Raw genomic sequence first — 22,993 nt, 5'->3', positions numbered from 1 at the left:
AGGTTGATGGATAGGAACGTTTCACAGAGATATGGGCAAACCCGTACTAATGGGACTAGTGTAGTTGAGGTATGAACGAGTTGGGCCAAAGGGCATGTTTCCATGCTGTATGACTCTACAAGACTCTTTGGGGAGAGACACAGTGGTGCAGTTGTTAGAAACACACAGTGCCGTAGCTCCAGGTGTCCTAAACTTTCTGAGGAGCAACTTTCATCATTGTTCAACTTCTGTCAAGGAGAAGCTATACTTCACCGTCGTGAGACCTCACTTGGACCACGCAGTTGCAGCATGGGACCCATACACAAATAAAAACATGTCTTCCATCGAACGTGTCCAAAGACAGACAGGCAGCTCGATTTGTTGTTGAGGGTGAGGACCAGCTCCGCTAGGCGGAGTAGAGTGTTAGTAGAGAGAAATTGGATGGGTCTGTGGTCGAGGAAGAAACACAGGGCTTTAAGGCCTTCCTGGTGGGGGATGGAGGTTTAGAGTGACCGAACGTCACTAGTAAGGGAGTGGGGGCTCTGAAAGCGGAAGTCATTAAAGAGACGAAGGACATGTGAGGTATCTTGGACATAGATCGGGAGAGATTGGACCAGGGGGGAGGAGCAAGCAGAAACAATGGGTTTGCCAGGGCAGTTGTGTTTGTGGATTTGGGGAGAAAATAAAAACGGGCTGGGAAACGATAAGGTTGGAGGCTGTGGATGGCAGATAGCTAGAAGTGATGAAATCAGTAATGGTGTTTGAGATTAAGGCCTAGTGTTCATCTGTGGGATCATGGTCCAAGGATAAGTAGGAGAAGGTATCTTTGAGGTGAAGAAACTGTTCTTGAATCTAGAAGTATGTGTGTTTTCACACTTCTATAGCTTTTGCCTGATGGGACAGGGGAGAAGGGGGAGTGGACAGGGTGCGACACATCCTTGATTATGCTGCTGGACTTGCCAAGGCAACGCAAGGTATAAATGGAGTCAATGGAGGGGAGGTTGCTTGTGTGATGGTCTGGGCTGCGTCCACAATATCTTGCGGCCTTCTATGGAGCTGTTCCCAAACCAAGCTGTGATGCATCCCGATAACTTTCCTGCATCCTCGGCTTTACGGAAGATTGAGAGGAAATTAATTAGGTGGAATAGATAGGATGCTTCATCCTGCTTGTATGGCACCATAACAAGTTAGGCTTGGTGTGAAGTGGATTGGCTTTGAAATCAGTTCTCCTGGATCATAGCAGCGCTGTGAACAGATTAAATAAACCCTTTGTGGACCTGAAGAAAGATACAAGATTTCAAGATTAATTTATTGTCACATGAACCAATTAAGGTACAGTGAAATATGAGTTCCCATACAGCCATACGAAGTGAAAAGCAACAAGGCACCCTGCCACATAAAATAAAATGTAACATAAACATGCACCACAGCAGATTCCACTGTGATGGAAGGTAATAAAGTTCAATTATCTTCCTCTTTGTTCAACGCGGTCGGGGCTGTTGAACCCTCCGCAGTCACCGCTACTGACTGTCCGAGGCCCTCGCGTCGGGTTGATTGGAACTCCCGCGTCGGGACGTTTGAAACTCTCTCCGTGACATGGAGCTCCCGAGTCGGCCTCTTCTTACCAGAGACCGCTGGCTTCACAATGTTAAAGTCCACAGGCCCCGCGGTTGGAGCTCTCCACAGTCGATCCTTGGAAAAGGATCGCAGCTCCGCGATGTTGAAGTCCGCTCAGCGCCCGCGGCCGTTCTCCAGGAAAGACCGCCAACTCCTCGATGTTAGGCCGCAGAGGCGACAGAGATACGATTACGTGAAAAATCGCATCTCTGTCGAGGTAAGAGATTGAAAAAAAGTTTCCCCCAATTCTCCCCATCCCCCCCCTACATCAAACAAACCGAGAAACTCTAAAACATTCTTTTAACACTTACTTCAAATTAATAAAAACAGTAGAAAGGACAGACAGACTGTTGGCGAGGCAGCAATGCTGGTGGTGCATCGACTCAATCAATGGGGTTGATTAATGCTTTAATAACAACTCAGCACACTCTAGGTTTGTTTTGTGCTTTTCACTGATGTGCTGTTCAGTGATGTGCTATTCAGTGATGTGCTATTCAGTGATGTGCTATTCAGTGATGAGCTCACACTAGGAAAAACATTGAAAAGGCAGGCGGCACCAAGTGCAGCAACAGCAGCAACAGGACTGAAGAAGGCCGTTGCACCAAATATGCCGATTCCTGCAATAACCTGTGAAAAAAAAAGATATTTTCAAGTATAGCAATGGATTCTACAGCAGAAATGTTCCAAGTGATTCTAAGTGATGTCATCGATGACATGACCTCTGGTGACTGCCCCTTTTGCCTTTGCCACCCCTTCCCTTCAAAGCATTACTATATTAGTCTAAACGTTACCCCAATCCCCAACCCAGTTGGATCTCACTGCCAAATATACATAAGCCAGCCAGTGAACATTAGTTTAGTTTATTGTCACGTGTACTGAGGTACAGTGAAAAGCTTTTTGTTGCGTGCTATCCAGTCAGCAGAAAGACAATACATGATTACAATCGAGCCATTCACAGTATATAGATACACAATAAGGGAATAACCTTTAGTGCAAGATAAAACCAGCAGAGTCCTATCAAGGATAGTCCGAGGGTCACCAAAGAGGTAGATGGTAGTTCAGCACTGGTCTCTGGTTGCAGTAGGATGATTCAGTTACCTGATAACAGCTGGGTAGAAACTGCCCCTGAATCTGGAGATTGATAAAAATGCTGGAGAAACTCAGCGGGTGAGGCAGCATCTATTGAGCGAAGGAAATAGGCAAGTTTCGGGTCGAAACCCTTCTTCAGACAGAATCTGGAGATGTGTATTTTCACACTTCTATACCTCTTGCCTAATGGGAGAGGGGAGAAGAGGGAGTTGCCAGGGTGCGACTCGTCTGTGATTATGCTGGTGGCCTTGCCGAGGCAGCATGAGGTATGAGTCAATAGAAGGGATGTTGGTTTGTCTGATGGTCTGGGGTGCATCTACAATTTACTGTAATTTCTTGCGGTCTTGGATGGAGCTGTTCCCAAACCAAGATGTGATGCATCCCGATAAAATACTTTCTATGGTGCATCTATAGAAGTTGGTGAGAGTTGTAGGGGACATGCCAAACTTCTAAGGAAGTAGAGGCGTTGGATACATATAACATTAGTGTACCATCATGTCCTATGCATTTGGAGGGACAATAATTTGCTGGAGGACCAGTCCCCAAAGTAATCTCAGGCCCGTCAAAGAACAATGACTTTATGTCCACGTTATATACTGTACTTACCTGAAATGATACACCTTTACCATACCGAAGTGAATTAACAAAGTGTTCACAGTTTGCACTTAGTACATTGTAACGCACTCTGTATCCAATCATTTCTTTAGCCTTTTTTATTATCTTGTCAACGGGTAATGGATTCCACATTCCATCTGATCCATTGTTGACTTTCCAGGAATCATTGCCAACCACCTCATCGAGAGGCTCCCTCTCAATCACACCAATCCCTTCCGACCTAGAGAATCGAGTACTCGTATCTCCACTTACACCATCTAGAATAGATATTAAATGGTCTTTCATCATCTGATAGTATCCCTGGTATGGGTTGAATTACACATGGGCAGAGAAGTCTACAATGCAAAACATGTTAAATAGGAGAAAAAAAGTGAACAGCTTTTACCAAAATTTAAATGTACGACGTCTCCATGTCCAATGTAGAGGGCCCAGTGTGTAAACAGACCTCGACGTATTTCAATCAAATCTCCAGGTTTTGGTTTAAACTGGAAATAAGATAGAGATCACATTATAAACCAACACCAAATGTTAAACAATTTGGGTTATATTTTCATCAAATCATACAGAGTGAAAACAGGCCCTTCGGCCCAACCTGCCCACACTGACTAACATGTCCCACCTGCCTGCGTTTGGCCCATATCTCTCTAAACCTGTTCTATCCACGTACTTGTCCAAATGTTTCTGAAATGTTGCGATAGTACCTGCTAAACGTTGTGATAATACCTGATGTTTGTAGTGATTTGGATTCTGATGGTTAGGGTTCAATACAACAAACCCAACAACATAATAATATTTCATGAATCATTTGTACCTGCAGGAGTTCAAATCAAATCTGTGCACTTTGTACTTGTGATTGTTTTTTAGTCTTTTGCTAAAGATACATCTATTGATGCTCCTGAACACATCATCAGAAGAAGATTCAAAACTGTTGGGTGCACTGTCCTGTGCATGGCTGCCCAGCCAGCAGCTGTCCTTATCTTCATCTTTTTTTTTTTTTTTTTAGTTAGTTAAAGTGTTTTGTTCTGGAGGTCTAAACTTTTTTATGTGGGGGGGGGGGGGAAGGGGGAAACTATCTTTCAGGGTCCCTACCTGGTCGGAGAGGCAGCTTTTCTCCGGGCTGCAGTTTCGACCCGTCCTTGCGGCCTAACAGCAGGCCTGGAGCGGCGTTTCCTATCAGGGACAGCCCAGTAACACGGCTTCGGCGGCGGCACAGCACTGGAGCGCTATCGCGGAGCGGGCAATGCCTTGCCCGGGTCGCCGCACTGGAACTCCGGTATGCTGGGACCGGCGATAAAAAAGCATTGCGGATCTGTGGGTCTGAGGAGCGACCAGCTGCGGGCGGCGGCGCTGACTTTACATCGGGAGCCTGGGATCTCTGGATGAGATCGCCAGTTGTGGAGCTCCATCCGGCGCGGCCTTGTTGGCTTCGGAAGCCGCGGCCTCCAGTACGGAAGCGGCTGTTCCAGGGTTCCCAAGCCGCTGTGAGGATTCTCCCGACGCCGGAGCACAATCCAGGTTGGTTTGTCTGATGGTCTGGGGTGCATCTACAATTTACTGTAATTTCTTGCGGTCTTGGATGGAGCTGTTCCTAAACCAAGATGTGATGCATCCCGATAAAATACTTTCTATGGTGCATCTATAGAAGTTGGTGAGAGTTGTAGGGGACATGCCAAACTTCTAAGGAAGTAGAGGCGTTGGATACATATAACATTAGTGTACCATCATGTCCGATGCATTTGGAGGGACAATAATTTGCTGGAGGACCAGGCCCCAAAGTAATCTCAGGCCCGTCAAAGAACAATGACTTTATGTCCACGTTATATACTGTACTTACCTGAAATGATATCTCTATACCATACCGAAGTGAATTAACAAAGTGTTCACAGTTTGCACTTAGTACTTTGTAACGCACTCTGCATCCAATCATTTCATTAGCCTTTTTTATTATCTTGTCAACGGGTAATGGATTCCACATTCCATCTGATCCATTGTTGACTTTCCAGGAATCATTGCCAACCACCTCATCGAGAGGCTCCCTCTTAATCACACCAATCCCTTCCGACCTAGAGAATCGAGTACTCGTATCTCCACTTGCACCATCTAGAATAGATATTAAATGGTCTTTCATCATCTGATAGTATCCCTGGTATGGGTTGAATTACACATGGGCAGAGAAGTCTACAATGCAAAACATGTTAAATAGGAGAAAAAAAGTGAACAGCTTTTACCTGAAGTTAAATGTACGACATCTTCATGTCCAATGTAGAGTGCCCAGTGTGTAAACAGACCTCGACGTATTTCAATCAAATCTCCAGGTTTTGGTTTAAACTGGAAATAAGATAGAGATCACATTATAAACCAACACCAGATGTTAAACAATTTGGGTTATATTTTCATCGAATCATACAGTGTGAAAACAGGCCCTTCGGCCCAACCTGCCCACACTGACTAACATGTCCCACCTGCCTGCCTTTGGCCCATATCTCTCTAAACCTGTTCTATCCACGTACTTGTCCAAATGTTTCTGAAATGTTGCGATAGTACCTGCTAAACGTTGTGATAATACCTGATGTTTGTAGTGATTTGGATTCTGATGGTTAGGGTTCAATACAACAAACCCAACAACAAAATAATATTTCATGAATCATTTGTACCTGCAGGAGTGCAAATCAAATCTGTGCACTTTGTACTTGTGATTGTTTTTTAGCCTTTTGCTAAAAATACATCTATTGATGCTCCTGAACACATCATCAGAAGAAGATTCAAAACTGTTGGGTGCACTGTCCTGTGCATGGCTGCCCAGCCAGCAGCTGTCCTTATCTTCATCTTTTTTTTTTTTTTTTTTAGTTAGTTAAAGTGTTTTGTTCTGGAGGTCTAAACTTTTTATGTGGGGGGGGGGAAGGGGGAAACTATCTTTCAGGGTCCCTACCTGGTCGGAGAGGCAGCTTTTCTCCGGGCTGCAGTTTTGACCCGTCCTCGCGGCCTACCAGCGGGCCTGGAGCGGCGTTTCCTATCAGGGACCGCCCAGTAACACGGCTTCGGCGGCGGCACAGCACTGGAGCGCTATCGCGGAGCGGGCGATGCCTTGCCCGGGTCGCCGCACTGGAACTCCGGTATGCTGGGACCGGCGATAAAAAAGCATCGCGGATCTGTGGGTCTGAGGAGCGACCAGCTGCGGGCGGCAGCGCTGACTTTACATCGGGAGCCTGGGATCTCTGGATGAGATCGCCAGTTGTGGAGCTCCATCCGGCGCGGCCTTGTTGGCTTCGGAAGCCGCGGCCTCCAGTACGGAAGCGGCCGTTCCAGGGTTCCCAAGCCGCTGAGAGGATTCTCCCGACGCCGGAGCAACACCACCCGGCGAGAACGGCCTGGAACATCGGGCCTCCGTGGAGGCAACTGTGGAGGCCTCAATAGGCCCAACTATGGGTGGACATGGGATGGGGACTGGACTTTGTGCCTTCCCTCATAATGGGAACCATTGTGGGGGGATGTTTCTATGTTTAAATTTCTTTATTACTGTTATGTCTGTATTCTTTCTTTATGTGCTGCACGGAGAGGACGCTGGCGCTCTTTGTTCGCCGCTTCTCCGTCTGCTATTGTCTGTTACTATTGTAAAGCGACTTTGAGTCTTAGAAAAGCGCTATATAAATTAAATTTATTATTATTATTATCATCAGTGATGTAACCTGGGGGTCATTGGGTGCTTCGGGTCTTTCAACATCAGCGCCCAGGCGACCCAGCCGTGGTTGATCAGACCACGACTTGTGTTCAGGTGGCATTCGCTCCTCCCCATGGACATTCTCTCCTGATCCAGAGCCATCTCGAGGCCTTCTCTGCTGCCTCTGTGATGTTCTTGGTGGCCTTTCTCCTCGCCACTCCGTTTATGCCCAGTGCCCTCAAGGCTTTGTAGAGCGATTGCCCTGCAAAACCTCTGCAGCCAACCGCTATGGGCATACACCTTGCCTTCCAGCCCTGCTTGCGGCAGTCTATGACCAGCTCTTCATACTTCGTTCTGATATTAATCTTCGTCTTAATATTTACCTGGTGAATCTGTGCAGCAGTGTACCCAAGAAGGTGGAACTAATTTAGATAAATCTGCCAATACTGTAAGATAATTCCTATTTGTGATCCAGCCCTCTTGAGCTAAAGGTCAATATTTCACATTTATTTAATTTTGTCCGTTGATCTTCACTTGTCCTGGTAGAAGAATCACTGCATCTGTCTGCTGATCAACAATTCTCAGCATCTTGCCAGAGAACGTACTGATCTGTGGTGATTTGGGGCTGAGGGTAGTGAAATGGGGAAAGGTAAAATGGGATCAGATGAAGCCGCACAGGGTTCACAGAGTGCCTGCAACAGTTTTCATGAGGGAACAGATGATGAGAGATGGCTTAAATAAGAGAAAATAGAAGGCTTAGGAAACAGAAACTGAGATGTAGTTAAAAGAGTCAAGGATGCCCGGTTATCTGGCAACAAAAGCAAGATGGGGAATAAACTGTAAATATGTTTTATTTAATTTTAGATTTGTGTTTGACCCTGGCTTTGGGCAATGAATTAGTGCAGACACCTTTGTTAGAAATGGATGTTCTTATAATCCTTGCACCATTGTGGTTCAGTCGTGTGGTGCTGGGCAGTGTGTCTACTCTCTCCCACACAATAAGCAGCGATCAAATAAACTCCGGTGTGAATTCAGTGTTTGTGGATGTCAAACCCCAACTTTTCCCACATTCAGTTGTTAATCATTTCCAACTGCCTAATTGTTCCTGCGTTTCATTGAGAAAGCTGAAACTAGATTTTTTGTCTCATTCTTTTTTTTAAATCGCCCGTTACTTTTACTTGTCTGCTTCTCTGACCATCTGAAGACCCCCTGACAACAATGCAAACGATGGCTCAGACCAGAAGGTTTCCATTTATTTAATATTTATCCAAAGTTAACGACAGGGAAAGTGTTAAAGAGTACTCAAGTCCTGTACTACGCAGCTAGCTCCAGTGCTCACTACATTATTCAACCTCTCCCTGGACAAGTCCGTGGTCCCTGCCTGCTTCAAAAAATCCATCATTGTACCGGTACCAAAAAATGCCTCCCCAGCCTGTCTGAATGACTACCGTCCGGTGGCCCTTACCTTGGTAGTCATGAAATGCTTTGAGAGGCTGGTGAAGAATCACATCTGCGCCTTCCTCCCTGGGAACATGGACCCGTTGCAGTTCGCATACCGTCCGAACAGGTCCACGGACGATGCGGTCTCCCAGGTCTTGCACACCGCTCTCTCCCATCTGGACAGCCAGAAGGGAGGCTACGTGAGGATGCTGTTCATAGACTACAGTTCAGCCTTCAACACGATAGTCCCCACCAGACTGGCTGGGAAGCTAATGGAATTGGGGCTCAACACCTCCCTGTGTGCCTGGGTCCTGGACTTTCTCACCGCCAGACCCCAGGTAGTCAAGATGGGAGGGAATACATCGAAGTCCCTCACCCTGAGCACAGGATCGCCCCAGGGTTGCGTCCTCAGCCCCCTATTGTACTCCCTGTACACACATGACTGTGTGGCTAGGTTCAGCTCCAACTCAATAATTAAGTTTGCTGATGACACTGTGGTGGTGGGCCTGATCTCAGACAACGACGAGAAGGCCTACCGGGAGGAGGTGGCTGATCTAGCACTCTGGTGCCAGGATAACAGCCTCCTCTTGAACATCAAAAAAACGAAGGAGCTGATCATGGACTTTAGGAGGGCACAACATCCGAGGACTTACACTCCATTGAGGATAAATGGGGATCCTGTGGATAGGGTGAACTGTTTTAAATATCTGGGAGTCCACATCTCCGAGGATATGACATGGGCATCACACGCCTCAGCACTCGTGAGTAAGGCAAGGCAGCGCCTTTACCACCTCAGGCAATTGAGGAAATTCAGAGTGTCTCCGAGGATCCTCCAGTGCTTCTACGCAGCCGCGGTGGAAAGCATCTTGTCCGGAAATATTACTATCTGGTTTGGGAATTGCTCTGCCAAGGACAAGAAGGCTCTGCAGAGAGTAGTGCGTTCGGCCGAACGCACTATGGGAACTTCACTCGCCCCCCTGCAGGAACTATACATCAGGAGGTGCAACTCCAGAGCAAATAAAATCATGGGAGACCCCTGCAACGGACTGTTCCAGCTGCTACGATCAGGCAAACGCCTCCGTTGCCATGCGGTGAGAACGGAGAGGTTGAGAAGGAGTTTCTTCCCAGAGGCAATTCAGACTGTAAACGCCTATCTCACCAGGGACTAACTCTACTGAACGTTTTTCCTTCCATTATTTATTATGTAAAATAATATGTGTGTTATGATTGTGTTTATAATTTGTTTGGTTGTTTTGTTGTTTGTCTTTTGCACAAAAGTCCGCGAGCATTGCCACTTTCATTTCACTGCACATCTCGTATGTGTATGTGACAAATAAACTTGACTTGGCTTGACTTGACTTGAAACAAAGGGAAAATGGAGTTCAAGTGTTTACAGTCAGAGAGTAGAGTAAAGAGGAACTTACTCCCATAGGCTGTGCCTAAGGAAGGCGATGGAGATCTTTTCAAGGAGCCAGATAAATATGTAAGTGAAAGCAACCCAGATAAGTTATGGCACATTATAAATTGGCGTTTCTGAGAAAGCTTTTGAATTTCCCATTAAGCAGCTCGAGAGAGACTCTCAGGACATCTCTCATATTTGCTGGAAACAAAAGGTTGATATGCAGAAGGAGGTTCCCAAAGAGCATCAAATCCTGCGGTTGGGCCAAATTGTCTTTTGCTGCTATAAATGTTCTTTAAAACCAGAACCCGCTTTACCCTCTGACTTCACGCTCCCCACATCACCCTACATCCAGGACTGAGGATGACTGCCAAATGCCACAACGCGTCCTTCTTTGGGCTGTGTGTCGGTGCCTGATCACAGCCGGCATCAGCTCCACCATGGCATCGGTGGAAGCTCTGAAGACCACATATGAACGAGGGAAAGTTCAGGAAAATCCCCCCAACACACATCGTGTACGACCCACTGTCAGCAGACCACAGTCTCCCACGGCTCTGGGTGTAGGTTGTTGAGCTCAGACATTTTCTGACTGATGGAGACATGAGCATCGATAACCAGCATCTGCTCAGTGACCAAAGCTGAGATTAAAAGTATTCAAACTGGGTAGAAACTGGCCCTGAATCTGTAGATTGATAAAAATGCTGGAGAAACTCAGCGGGTGAGGCAGCATCTATTGAGCGAAGGAAATAGGTAAGTTTCGGGTCGAAACCCTTCTTCAGACAGAATCTGGAGATGTGTATTTTCACACTTCTATACCTCTTGCCTAATGGGAGAGGGGAGAAGAGGGAGTTGCCAGGGTGCGACTCGTCTGTGATTATGCTGGTGGCCTTGTCGAGGCAGCATGAGGTATGAGTCAATAGAAGGGAGGTTGGTTTGTCTGATGGTCTGGGGTGCATCCACAATTTACTGTAATTTCTTGCGGTCTTGGATGGAGCTGTTCTTAAACCAAGATGTGATGCATCCTGATAAAATACTTTCTATGGTGCATCTGTAGAGGTTGGTGAGAGTTGTAGGGGACATGCCAAACTTCTAAGGAAGTAGAGGCGTTGGATACATATAACATTAGTGTACCATCATGTCCCATGCATTTGGAGGGACAATAATTTGCTGGAGGACCAGTCCCCAAAGTAATCTCAGGCCCGTCAAAGAACAATGACTTTATGTCCACGTTATATACTGTACTTACCTGAAATGATATCTGTATACCATACCGAAGTGAATTAACAAAGTGTTCACAGTTTGCACTTAGTACTTTGTAACGCACTCTGCATCCAATGTTTTCTTTAGCCTTTTTTATTATCTTGTCAACGGGTAATGGATTCCATATTATGTCCGATCTATTGTTGACTTTCCAGGAATTATTGCCAGCTACGTCAGCGAGAGGCTCCCTCTTAATCACACCAATCTCTTCCGACCTAGAGAATCGAGTACTCGTATCTCCACTTGCACCATCTAGAATAGATATTAAATGGTCTTTCATCATCTGATAGTATCCCTGGTATGGGTTGAATTACACATGGGCAGAGAAGTCTACAATGCAAAACATGTTAAATGGGAGAATAAAAGTGAACAGCTTTTACCTGAAGTTAAATGCACGACGTCTCCATCTCCCATGTAGAGGGCCCAGTCTTTATACCCACCCTTTCGAGGTATTTCAATCAAATCTCCAGGTTTTGGTTTAAACTGGAAATAAGATAGAGATCACATTATAAACCAACACCAGATGTTAAACAATTTGGTTTTATTTTCATCGAATCATACAGTGTGAAAACAGGCCCTTCGGCCCAACCTGCCCACACTGACTAACATGTCCCACCTGCCTGCCTTTGGCCCATATATCTTTAAACCTGTTCTATCCACGTACTTGTCCAAATGTTTCTGAAATGTTGCGATAGTACCTGCTAAACGTTGTGATAATACCTGATGTTTGTAGTGATTTGGATTCTGATGGTTAGGGTTCAATACAACAAACCCAACAACAAAATTATATTTCATGAATCATTTGTACCTACAGGAGTGCAAATCAAATCTGTGCACTTTGTACTTGTGATTGTTTTTTAGTCTTTTGCTAAAGATACATCTATTGATGCTCCTGAACACATCATCAGAAGAAGATTCATAACGGTTGGGGGCACTGTCCTGTGCATGGCTGCCCAGCCAGCAGCTGTCCTTATCTTCATCTTTTTTTTTTTTTTTTTTAGTTAGTTAAAGTGTTTTTTTTTGGTGTTTTAATTTTTTTATTGGGGGGGGGGGAAGGGGGAAACTATCTTTCAGGGTCCCTACCTGGTCGGAGAGGCAGCTTTTCTCCGGGCTGCAGTTTCGACCCGTCCTTGCGGCCTACCAGTGGGCCTGGAGCGGCGTTTCCTATCAGGGACCGCCCAGTAACACGGCTTCGGCGGCGGCACAGCACTGGAGCGCTATCGCGGAGCGGGCGATGCCTTGCCCGGGTCGCCGCACTGGAACTCCGGTATGCTGGGACCGGCGATAAAAAAGCATTGCGGATCTGTGGGTCTGAGGAGCGGCCAGCTGCGGGCGGCGGCGCTGACTTTACATCGAGAGCCTGGGATCTCTGGATGAGATCGCCAGTTGTGGAGCTCCATCCGGCGCGGCCTTGTTGGTTTTGGAAGCCACGGCCTCCAGTACGGAAGCGGCCGTTCCAGGGTTCCCAAGCCGCTGTGAGGATTCTCCCGACGCCGGAGCACAATCGGCCTGGAACATCGGGCCTCCGTGGAGGCAACTGTGGAGGCCTCAATAGGCCCATGGACATGGGATGGGGACTGGACTTTGTGGGGGGATGTTTCTATGTTTAAATTTCTTTATTACTGTTATGTCTGTATTCTTTCTTTATGTGCTGCACGGAGAGGACGCTGGCGCTCTTTGTTTGCCGCTTCTCCGTCTGCTATTGTCTGTTACTATTGTAAAGCGACTTTGAGTCTTAGAAAAGCGCTATATAAATTAAATTTATTATTATTATCATCATCAGTGATGTAACCTGGGGGTCATTGGGTGCTTCGGGTCTTTCAACATCAGACACCCTCACCCAGGCGACCCAGCCGTGGTTGATCAGACCACGACTTGTGTTCAGGTGGCATTCGCTCCTCCCCATGGACATTCTCTCCTGATCCAGGGCCATCTCGAGGCCTTCTCTGCTGTCTCTGTGATGTTCTTGGTGGCCTTTCCCCTCGCCACTCCGTTGATGCCCGGTGCCCTCAAGGCTTTGTAGAGCGATTGCCCTGCAAAACCTCTGCAGCCAACCGCTATGGGCATATACCTTGCCTTCCAGCCCTGCTTGCGGCAGTCTATGACCAGCTCTTCATACTTCGTCCTGATATTAATCTTCGTCTTATTATTTACCTGTTGAATCTGTGCAGCAGTGTACCCAAGAAGGTGGAACTAATTTAGATAAATCTGCCAATACTGTAAGATAATTCCTATTTGTGATCCAGCCCTCGAGCTAAAGGTCAATATTTCACATTTTTATATTTTGTCCGTTGATCTTCACTTGTCCTGGTTGAAGAATCACTGCATCTGTCTGCTGATCAACAATTCTCAGCATCTTGCCAGAGAACGTACTGATCTGTGGTGATTTGGGGCTGAGGGTAGTGAAATGGGGAAAGGTAAAATGGGATCAGATGAAGCCGCACAGGATTCACAGAGTGCCTGCAACAGTTTTCATGAGGGAACAGATGATGAGAGATGGCTTAAATAAGAGAAAATAGAAGGCTTAGGAAACAGAAACTGAGATGGAACTAAAAGAGTCAAGGATGCCCGGTTATCTGGCAACAAAAGCAAGATGAGGAATAAACTGCAAATATGTTTTATTTAATTTTAGATTTGTGTTTGATCCTGGCTTTGGGCAATGAATTAGTGCATTCACCTTTGTTAGAAATGGATGTTCTTATAATCCTTGCACCATTGTGGTTCAGTCGTGTGGTGCTGGGCAGTGTGTCTACTCTCTCCCACACAATAAGCAGCGATCAAATAAACTCCGGTGTGAATTCAGTGTTTGTGGATGTCAAACCCCAACTTTTCCCACATTCAGTTGTTAATCATTTCCAACTGCTTAATTGTTCCTGCGTTTCATTGAGAAAGCTGAAACTAGATCTCATTCTTTTAAAAACTCCCTGTTACTTTTCCATATCTGCTTCTCTGACCATCTCAAGACTCTCTGCCAACGATGCAGTGGTGGCTCAGACCAGGAGGTTTCCATTTATTTAATATTTATCCAAAGTTAACGACAGGGAAAGTGAAACAAAGGGTACAAGGTTTCAAGTTTTTATAGTCAGAGTAAACAGGAACTTACTCTCACAACATGAAAGTGAAAGAAACCCAGGTAAGTTATGGCGCATTAGAAATTGTTATTTCTGAGAAAGCTTTTGAATTTCCCATTAAGCAGCTCGAGAGAAAGCACTCAGGCCATCTCTCATATTTGCTGGAAACGAAGGCTGATATGCAGGAGGAGGTTCCCAAAGAGCATAAAAACCTGCAGTTGGTCCAAATTGCCTGTTTTGCTGCTCTAAATTATCTTTAAAATCAGTCTATGTCGTTTTGGTAGTCCCTGAGGCTGGAAGGCTGTGCAGGGTGGGAGATTGCAACCTTCACGTGGTCCGCCCTGTTTCGACGAATGCAATCAACCTGGTGTGCACAATCAAATAAGATCAATTAGGACAAGTTGTCAAACAACTTTAGGCTGTGCACGCCACACGCAAGAAGAAGAAGAACGCTGTGGAACTTGGGCTTAACGGAACGAGGTCTGGGTCCATTGGTAAGGAAGGCCAAGAAATGGGGGACAAGTCTTTGGTGCAGACTTAGGACATAAATAGGTGGTCACACGGGCACATGCCCCCAGATGTACAAATCCACCCACACAGGGCTATCGATTAACAATCTCGCCCGCAGCCTTTTTTCAGCTCCCCCTCCCTTGTCTACCTTGTCAGACTGTTGGGAACACTTGGACAAAGGGCATGGAATGCACAAACAAATTGGGCTTTGATATCCACAAACACTGAATTCACACCCATGTTAATTTGATCACTGCTTATGTTTGTGCAGGAGAGGGTCGACATTCTCCCCATCAACTCCACCGCACCACGGTGGTTACAAGGATTAAGATCAGAACATTCATTTAGAACAAAAGTGATTACGCTCTTGTCCAAGGTCCATTCATTGCCCAAATCAAGATCAAATGATGCGATAGAACCTTATTCATCCCAAGAGGGAAATTGATCTGCCAACAGTCATAAAACACAAGGTACATGAAACAAGAAATTAGAGTGACGAGTGGAAAAGATTGGGGATGTGCAAAGATTTGGGGGTGGGATCACGAAACCTAAATGAAATATAACATATTTGCTATTTATTCCCTATCTTGCTATTCTTGCCAGAGTGGCCTTGTCTCTTTTAGCTCCATCTTGGTGTCATGTTTCCCCAGCCGCCCACCTTGTTTCCCACCGCATCTCCTCACTGGCTCCCACTGTCGTCCTTCATCCCAGAACTGACACCTTCACTCACCGTCTCTTTTAGCCCCTTTACTCTCCCAATTCCTGGACTGAGAATGCCTGCCAAACGTTTGCCAGTGCCCGACCACACCCGGCATCAACTCCACCATGACATCAGCAGCCATGTCCTCTGAAGACCACAATATGAACAAGGGAAAGCTGAGGAAAATCCCCCACACACACACATCGAGTACGGCCCGTTGTCAGTGGACCACAGTCTCCTACAGCTCTGGGTGTAGGTTGTTGAGCTTCAGACATTTTCTGACTGATGGAGATAATATGTCTGAGCATCAATAACCAGCACCTGCGCAGTGACCAGAGCTGAGATTAAAAATTACCTTTCGATGGTTCATGTTCACTTGGTGAGTTTGATCTTCCTCTGATTTTGACCGCACCTGCAGATCAGAATGTAGTCTTGCTTTCGATTCTAGTCGTATATAACCTGGGCGGGTCCAATATTGATATGAACTTTGCTCTTACACGTTTCATAAGTTTTTACGATAAGAGTAGAATTAGGCCATTTGCCCAATCAAGCCTACTCTGCCATTCAATCACAGCTGATCTATAGTTCCCCCTCAGCCCCATTCTCCTGCCTTCTCCCCATAACCCCTGACACCCGTATCAATCAAGAATCTATCTATCTCTGCCTTAAATATATCCATTCAGCAATTGGCGGCGCGACTCACCCGTTGCAGCGGCCCCTACAGCCTGTCTGTCTTTTTTTTATTTTTTGTCTAGTTAAATGTAGTGCTTGGTGTTTTTTAATAGTATTAAATGTGAAATGTGGGGGGCGGGGGGGGGAGGGGGAAACTGTTTAAATCTCTTCCCTGTCCGGGAGACCCGACTTTTTCCCTGTCGGGTCTCGGCTGTCGTTGGGGCCTAGCACCGTGGAGCGGCCTCCAGCCTGAACGACCTGGGGGCTCGGGAGATTGCGGAGCTGCGGAGCTGCGGACTCACCATCGTCGGGGGTGGCCGGCCTCGGAGCGTGGGGGAGCTGCGGTGACTCGCTGCTGCGGCTCGACTCCTGGGGCTTAGGCTCCAGCAACGCAGCCGCAGGTCCGGTGGAACTGGGACATCGGGAGCTTGCGGGTTGGGAGGAGAGGAGAGACCGCTTCCCGGAGCTCCCGCAACGCGACTTCTCCAGCCGGTGTCACACCCGGACCGGGACAGTACATCACCCGGCACGGCTTCATGGCCGTGGGACTCACCATCGCCCGTGGGGGTTCCAACCTTGGACTTTCAGACCGGGAGCGGGGCCGTAAATCGCCCCGCGCGGCCTAAAATGGCCGTGGGACTCATCATCGCCCGCCTGGGGCTTGGACATCGGGAGAGACACGGAGAACAGGGGAGAGAAAAGACTTGCCTTCCATCACAGTGGCTTCACTGTGATGGATGTTTGTGTGAATTTAATTATGTGTATGTCTGTAAGACAGTGTCTTTGTTTGTATGGCTGTGGAAACAACATTTCGTTTGAGTCTCACTGGGGCTCAAATGATAATAAATTTGTATTGTATTGTATTGTATTAAGAATGTGAGATACACAACAAAAAATCACTCTTATGGACTTTATGGAAAGTGGAAAACTGGAAGTGTACAGCGTTCATGTATATACTATTTACTGGAAAATTGGGTTACAGAGTTTTCTAGAAGTGCAACCCCCCACCCTCCCTGTGATCCAAGAGTCAGCAATGCGGGTAGATAGCAGTGTTGAGGACAAGTGGAACGAGGTGGTGGAGGGGGATCTTGTAGAGAAAACCTGTGGGTGGTTGGTGGATCGAACCAAGGGGGGACAGGACAGAAATGGGTGATAAATGGGCGCAAGGGGGAGGAGGATATGGGAATCATGTTTTGTCTTTCTACTGTATTTTCTTTCTACACAACATGCTGGAGTAACTCAAATGGTGAGGCAGCATCTCTGGAGACAAGAAATGGGCGACGTTTCGGGACGAGACCTTCACTACTCCGGGTTTCGGGTTGAGACCCTTCATCAGACTGATGTCAGGGGAGGGGGCGGGACAAAGATTGAATGCACTCGTATACAGTAAGACTAGTGGGAGGGCTATCTGAAGTTAGAGAAGTCAATGTTCATACCGCTGGGGTGTAAACTACCCAAGCGAAATATGAGGTGCTGTTCCTCCCAGCAAAATATGATTGTCTTTCTACTGACTGGTTCGCAAAAAAAAAAACATTTCACTGTACCTCAGTATACGTGACGATAAACTAAACTGAAACAGAAAGGGGAGAAATGGGAAATAGTGGTGGTGGATTAAAAGGAGAGTTAGAGAGAGAGAGAGAGAGAGGAATCGATAGATAAAATTTGCCTGAAATTGAAAAATTCAGTGTTCGCTTCCTTGTGTTGTACACTGCCCAGTTGGAATACGAGGTGTTGAAACAAGGATAGGCAGATGCTGGTTTACTAAAAAAAAAAGACACAATGTGCTGGAGTAACTCAGAGGGTCAGTCAGCATCTCTGGAGGACATTATACATGGCCTTTTCTAAGGGGGACACTTCTTCAGACTTCAATAGCCAGGAGAGCTACTGGAATCACAGAGGGAGGGGCAGTGACAGAGGGTCTCACAGTACTCATGTCGGAGAAAGAAGGAGAACTTCTTCAAAGGTGCAGCCAACGCCAAGGCTCGGTGGGGGAGGCCCACAGAGTGGGGTCCTTCCACTGCTGGACATGGGGGCAGGGTGTGGTGGAGACGCCCCTCAAAAATAAGGGAAGGGATTCCAGGCCAGTGGGCCCCATGAGTGGCAAGTGTGGGGGATAATATTTGTGTATAGTATTGAATGTAAGCATAGCTTCCGAGAATGTCGGATGGAGTTGTGTAATACAATACGATACAATCAGTTTTATTCGTCACATTCCACATAAAGTGGAAGTAAAATTAATTTGGTTCCTGTATTGTATATATTTATTACGAATAAAGTCTATTTTGAAATTTGTAATGTGGCCGTTGTTTTTAACAACGACACCGATTGACCCACTGACGGCAATGTCTGATGTGGCTGCGAACAACATCTCACTCTGTACCACTGATCTTATTTTGAATGTTCAGTGAGATGAGAAAACAGAAATACCCCCTCCCCCATGCCTAGTGCCCAGTCAGAGCAGAAATCCAGTTTGTGCAATCATCGAGATCTGTGGCACAGGTCGAGACCACTCGGCCCATCGTGTCTGTGTCTGCTCAACCCCCATCAATATTCGTGTGCATGTGGATTCGTACATCTGCCCACGAGTCTACACGTGTAGGAAGGAACTGCAGATGCATAGACACAAGATGCTGGAGTAACTCAGCGGGACAGGCAGCATCTCAAAGTCAAAGTAGCCTTTGTTATCATTCAGACCGCAAGGTCTGAACAAAATTTTGTTGCCTTGCAGTCCTACATATAGTAAAAATGACAAAAACACACAATAATCACAAATCTCTGGATACATCCAGCATTTTGTGTCCATCATGAGTCTACATGAATGTTAACTTGGCTCGGACAATACTCTGAACTTTAATAACCCATTATCTGTTATTTGCACTTGATCAGTTTATTTATTCATGTGTGTCTAGGGTGATTTCACGAAATGTCACTGGGTCATAGGTCTTCATGCACTAGAACTAGGGGACATAGTTGCAGAATAAGGGGGGGCTCTTTTAAAACTGAGATGAGGAAGAACTTCTTCACCCAGAGGGTGGTTAATTTATGGAATTCACTGCCCCAGGGAGCAGTGGAAGCAGAAACTTTAAATATATTTAAGACTAAAATAGATGGTTTTTTAGCTGCCAAGGGGATAAGGGGCTACGGGGAGAGGGCAGGGATATGGACCTAGGTATGGTTAGTATAGTAAGACCTGAGTGATCTCCTGGACAAGTGTCGATCGCCTAGATTGGGGTCGGAGAGGAATTTCCCGGATTTTTTTCCCGAATTGGACCTGGGTTTTTATCCGTTTTTTTGCCTCTCCCAGGAGATCACGAGGTTCTTGGGGTGGAGAGGGGTGATAGCGGTATAAAGGGGAGGGTAGTGTCTTGTGTTCTGTGTCTTGTGTCTACTGTTTGTGGGTAAGTGTGTCTGTTTAGTGTTCAGCCATGAGCGAATGGCGGTGCGGGCTCGATGGACCTGGTGGTCTGCTCTCGCACCTACTTTCTATGTTTCTATGTTTCTATGAGCCACAAAATCCAACCGGGGTACATGCGTCACTTACGGTACATGTTATTGATGCTAGAAACGCGTACTTTCAAACCTGTTAAAAACCGCAAAAACGGTTAATCTTTGCGCTGTAAATAACTGTGCATTTGAGGTGACCGTGAGACACAGCTATCCTACTTTAGAGTTCCAAAGATGAAGAAAAATGAAGGTAAAGAGAAGAGAGAGCTGAAGGGAAAATAACAGCGGAAGTTGTTGGCCGTGCAGATCGGAATTATCGCGTTTGCTCGCTGCATTTCATCAAAACTAAGGCATTATTGATGTTTTGATGAAATGCAATGAGCAAACGCGATAATTCCCGATATTTTCTATCTTTATATCTGCACGGCCAACAACTTCTGCTGTTATTTTCCCTTCAATGAAGACCTATGAGCATTTATACAGCGATATGGACACCGTTCTGTATGTTTACTATGTTCTGTTGTGCTGAAAGCAAAGCAAGAATTTCATTGTCCTATCTAAGATCTGTGGGCGCCGTCTGTGTATGGCAGCCTGCCCGCAGTCCGTCTCTTCACCTTTTTTTAATTTTAGGTCCGGTTAAAAATGTTAGCTGGAGATCTTTTATGTGGTGGGGGAGGGGGAAACTTTATTTCTTAGTCCCCTTGGTCGGAGAGGCAGCATCCCTCCGAACTGCTTCTACGCCCCGTCCTCGCGGCCTACCATCGAGAATGGAGCGGCGTTTCCTGTCGGGACCCAGTGACTACCTTTCAGTGAGGGAATCACCCTATATATTTAAGCTCCGGAGCGCTGTGGCCGCCGACTGCCAACAGTGTGTATATGGACACACTGATCGAGTTCGCCGGGGTCGGAGCTCCAGCCGGCGCGGCCTGAGGACTACGAGTGCCCCGTTCCATTGCAAACCTTTTTCTATGGTTTGCAATGGAATTTATTATTTAATTTATGTAAAGCACTTTGGTGTCAATGCGAGTTGACTTAAAACGTGCTATATAAATAAAACTTACTTACTTACTATCAGGGACACATGACAATAAACTCACTTGAATCTTGAATGTTCATAGGTGTCTCTATGTGTGTGAATCTGGTCGTGTCCACTTCCACAGGCTTGTCTGATCAAGTCTGTATGCGTATGTCACTGCCCATATCAATTACATCAGTGTACGCAAAGTCCAGACTCCTTCCTACCTCTGCCTTGAGCCCACATAGAGCAAGCTGGAGTCATAGAGACACGCAGCATGGAAACAAGCTCTTTGGCCCAAACTTGTCCACGCCAAGCAAGATGTCCCATTTGACCTAGTCCCGTGTTTGGCTCATAGACCTCTAAATCTTTCCTGCCCATGCATCTGCCCAAGTGTCTTATAAATGTTGAAACAAATGAACTGCAGTTGCTGGTTTACAAAGAAAAAGACACAAAGTGGTGGTGCAACTCAAGGTTTAAGAAAGAACTGAGTTTCTCCAGCATTTTTGTCCACCTCTAGATTCAGGAACAGTTTCATCGCAGCTGTTATCAGGCAACTGAACCACCCTACCACAACCAGAGAGCAGTGCTGAACTACCATCTACCTCTTTGGTGACCCTTGGACTATCTTTGATCAAACTTGGCTGGCTTTATCTTGCACTAAACGTTATTCCCTTATCGTATATCAATGGCTCCATTGCAATCATGTATTATCTTTCAGCTGCCAGGTTAGCACCCCACAAAAGCCATGTGACAATAAACTAAACTAACTGTGTAAAAAAGTTGCCCCTCAGGTTCCTATTAAATCTTTATCCTCTCACTTTAAACCTATGTCCTCTGGTTTTTAAATCCCTCACCCCCTAAGTAAAAGACTCGTCATCTCATCGATTCCCCTAATGATTTTATACAGCTGTGTAGGATCACTCCTCAGCCTTCTGCGCTCCAAGGAATAGAATCTCAGCCTGCCCAACTTCTCCCGATAGCTCACACCCTCGAGTCCTGGCAACATCCTCGAGATCCGTGGATGGAAGGAAGGGGGTTGGTCAAGGAAGAGGATGGCAGCAGATGTTTAAGATATTTCTCCGTTTGTGATTCAGTTGGAAGAATAAGATGGGGCTGCCTGGTGCAATGGAGAAGAGGGTGGGAGCATTGTCTAGTGGGGTATTGAGTTGAACCTTCCTAGTCAGGTGTGGTTGTCCAGGCTTGCAGGGAGCTGGGGGGAGGGACGGCTATTGATACAGAGATACCGCATGGTAGAAACATAGAAACATAGACAATAGGTGCAGGAGTAGAGGCCATTTGGCCCTTCGAGCCTGCACCGCCATTCAATATGATCATGGCTGATCATCCAACTCAGTATCCTGTACCTGCCTTCTCTCCATACCCCCTGATCCCTTTAGCCACAAGGGCCACATCTAACTCCCTGTTAAATATAGCCAATGAACTGTGGCCTCAACTACCTTCTGTGGCAGAGAATTCCACAGATTCACCACTCTCTGTGTGTGAAAAATGTTTTCCTCATCTCGGTCGTAAAAGATTTGCCCCTTATCCTTAAAATGGTGAGAATTCACAGCTGCCTATTCTTCTTCCTGCCCCCCCCCATTCTCCAGGCTCCCCTTCAGCGATGGATCCCAGCCAGGTTGAGCAGGCTTCCCGCCACCTCCCGTAACTCCTCGTCGATTCCCAGCGCATCCCACCCCTCGAGACGGGGTCCGCTCCCCGCGGCGCTGGGGGTCCGGGTGCCGAGCGGGACGTAGCCGCTGTCTGCCAGCGAGTCCTCAGCCCCCTCGTCCTCCGTCCCCGACTCTCCGCCGCTGACAAATCCCTCGCTGCCGTCGTCACCGCCGCCCCAGGCTGGCACGGTCCTGTCTGGCGCCGACACCCGGAGCTGCCGCTCGCCACGCCCCCCGGCCAAGCTGTAGTTGTGGTCACCGTTCGAGATTGACGCTGGCCGTCTGGCCAGGCAGACGTCAGCCCAGACTGGACGAGATGCTGGGTCACAGCTGGAGACAAGGGGAAGGAAATACCAGGCCATCAGACAGGAATTAGTTCACCATCCCCTCCCCTGACCCGAAACGTGTCCCGTCCATTCCCTCCACTGATGCCGACTGACCCGCTGAGTTCATCCAACACTTGCTCAAGATTCCAGCTTCTGCAATTCCTTTTTTTTTTTTTTTTTTAATTTTTTTTTTATTAGAAGTACGGTAAATTACAATCCTACACAACACATACTTCTTAATACATTTTTTGTACCGCTTCATTTTTTTTTTGAGCTTTAAGAAAAAGGTAGAAGTAAGGAAAGTAAAGAAAGTGCAAGAGAGTCGTGCAGTGCAAGAGTGTTGGGAAAAGAAAGCCCCTTAGGAAAGAAGTTAGAGAAGGAAGTAAAGTGAGAAAATAGACCCTAGAAAAGAAAGAGAGAGAAAATAGAAACAATCGCTCTATTATAACATTAAACTCCGCAGAAAGGGGACTACCAATCAAGTCTGTTTTTGTTATTTTACCTCCCGTTACCAGGTCCTGATAC

At 46.6% G+C, this 22,993-nt stretch overlaps 2 protein-coding genes across 2 annotated transcripts in view; both read right to left on the bottom strand.

Moving 5' to 3' along the window:
* Positions 1-1,269: 1,269 nt before the first annotated feature.
* On the bottom strand, positions 1,270-15,800 carry LOC129716264 (uncharacterized). The gene is made up of 8 exons (XM_055666137.1): positions 15,694-15,800; positions 11,438-11,540; positions 11,044-11,309; positions 5,529-5,628; positions 5,135-5,400; positions 3,686-3,785; positions 3,292-3,557; positions 1,270-2,223 (listed from the first exon to the last, which is right to left on the bottom strand). Exons 1-8 carry the CDS (start codon positions 15,706-15,708, stop codon positions 2,026-2,028), a joined length of 1,314 nt encoding a protein of 437 aa, XP_055522112.1. The 5' UTR covers positions 15,709-15,800; the 3' UTR covers positions 1,270-2,025.
* A 5,126-nt stretch (positions 15,801-20,926) lies between these two features.
* The window catches only part of LOC129716263 (forkhead box protein N3-like), a 14,768-nt gene continuing 12,701 nt past the window's right edge, over positions 20,927-22,993 (bottom strand). The window contains exon 6 of the mRNA XM_055666136.1: positions 20,927-22,472. The gene's annotated coding sequence lies outside the window, so the exon portion shown is untranslated. The remainder of the gene's footprint in view (positions 22,473-22,993) is intronic.

Source organism: Leucoraja erinacea, unplaced genomic scaffold, assembly GCF_028641065.1.
Source record: "Leucoraja erinacea ecotype New England unplaced genomic scaffold, Leri_hhj_1 Leri_198S, whole genome shotgun sequence".
NCBI lineage: Eukaryota > Metazoa > Chordata > Chondrichthyes > Rajiformes > Rajidae > Leucoraja > Leucoraja erinaceus.
This window is presented reverse-complemented; position numbering and strand designations above follow the sequence as displayed.

Excerpts from the sequence above, each read along its gene's own strand:
- LOC129716264 (XM_055666137.1), bottom strand. Across the intron at positions 3,786-5,134 it reads GTATAGAGATATCATTTCAG|TTTAAACCAAAACCTGGAGA; the intron begins GTAAGTACAGTA and ends TCTTATTTCCAG. Across the intron at positions 2,224-3,291 it reads GTAAAGGTGTATCATTTCAG|GTTATTGCAGGAATCGGCAT; the intron begins GTAAGTACAGTA and ends TTTTTTTCACAG.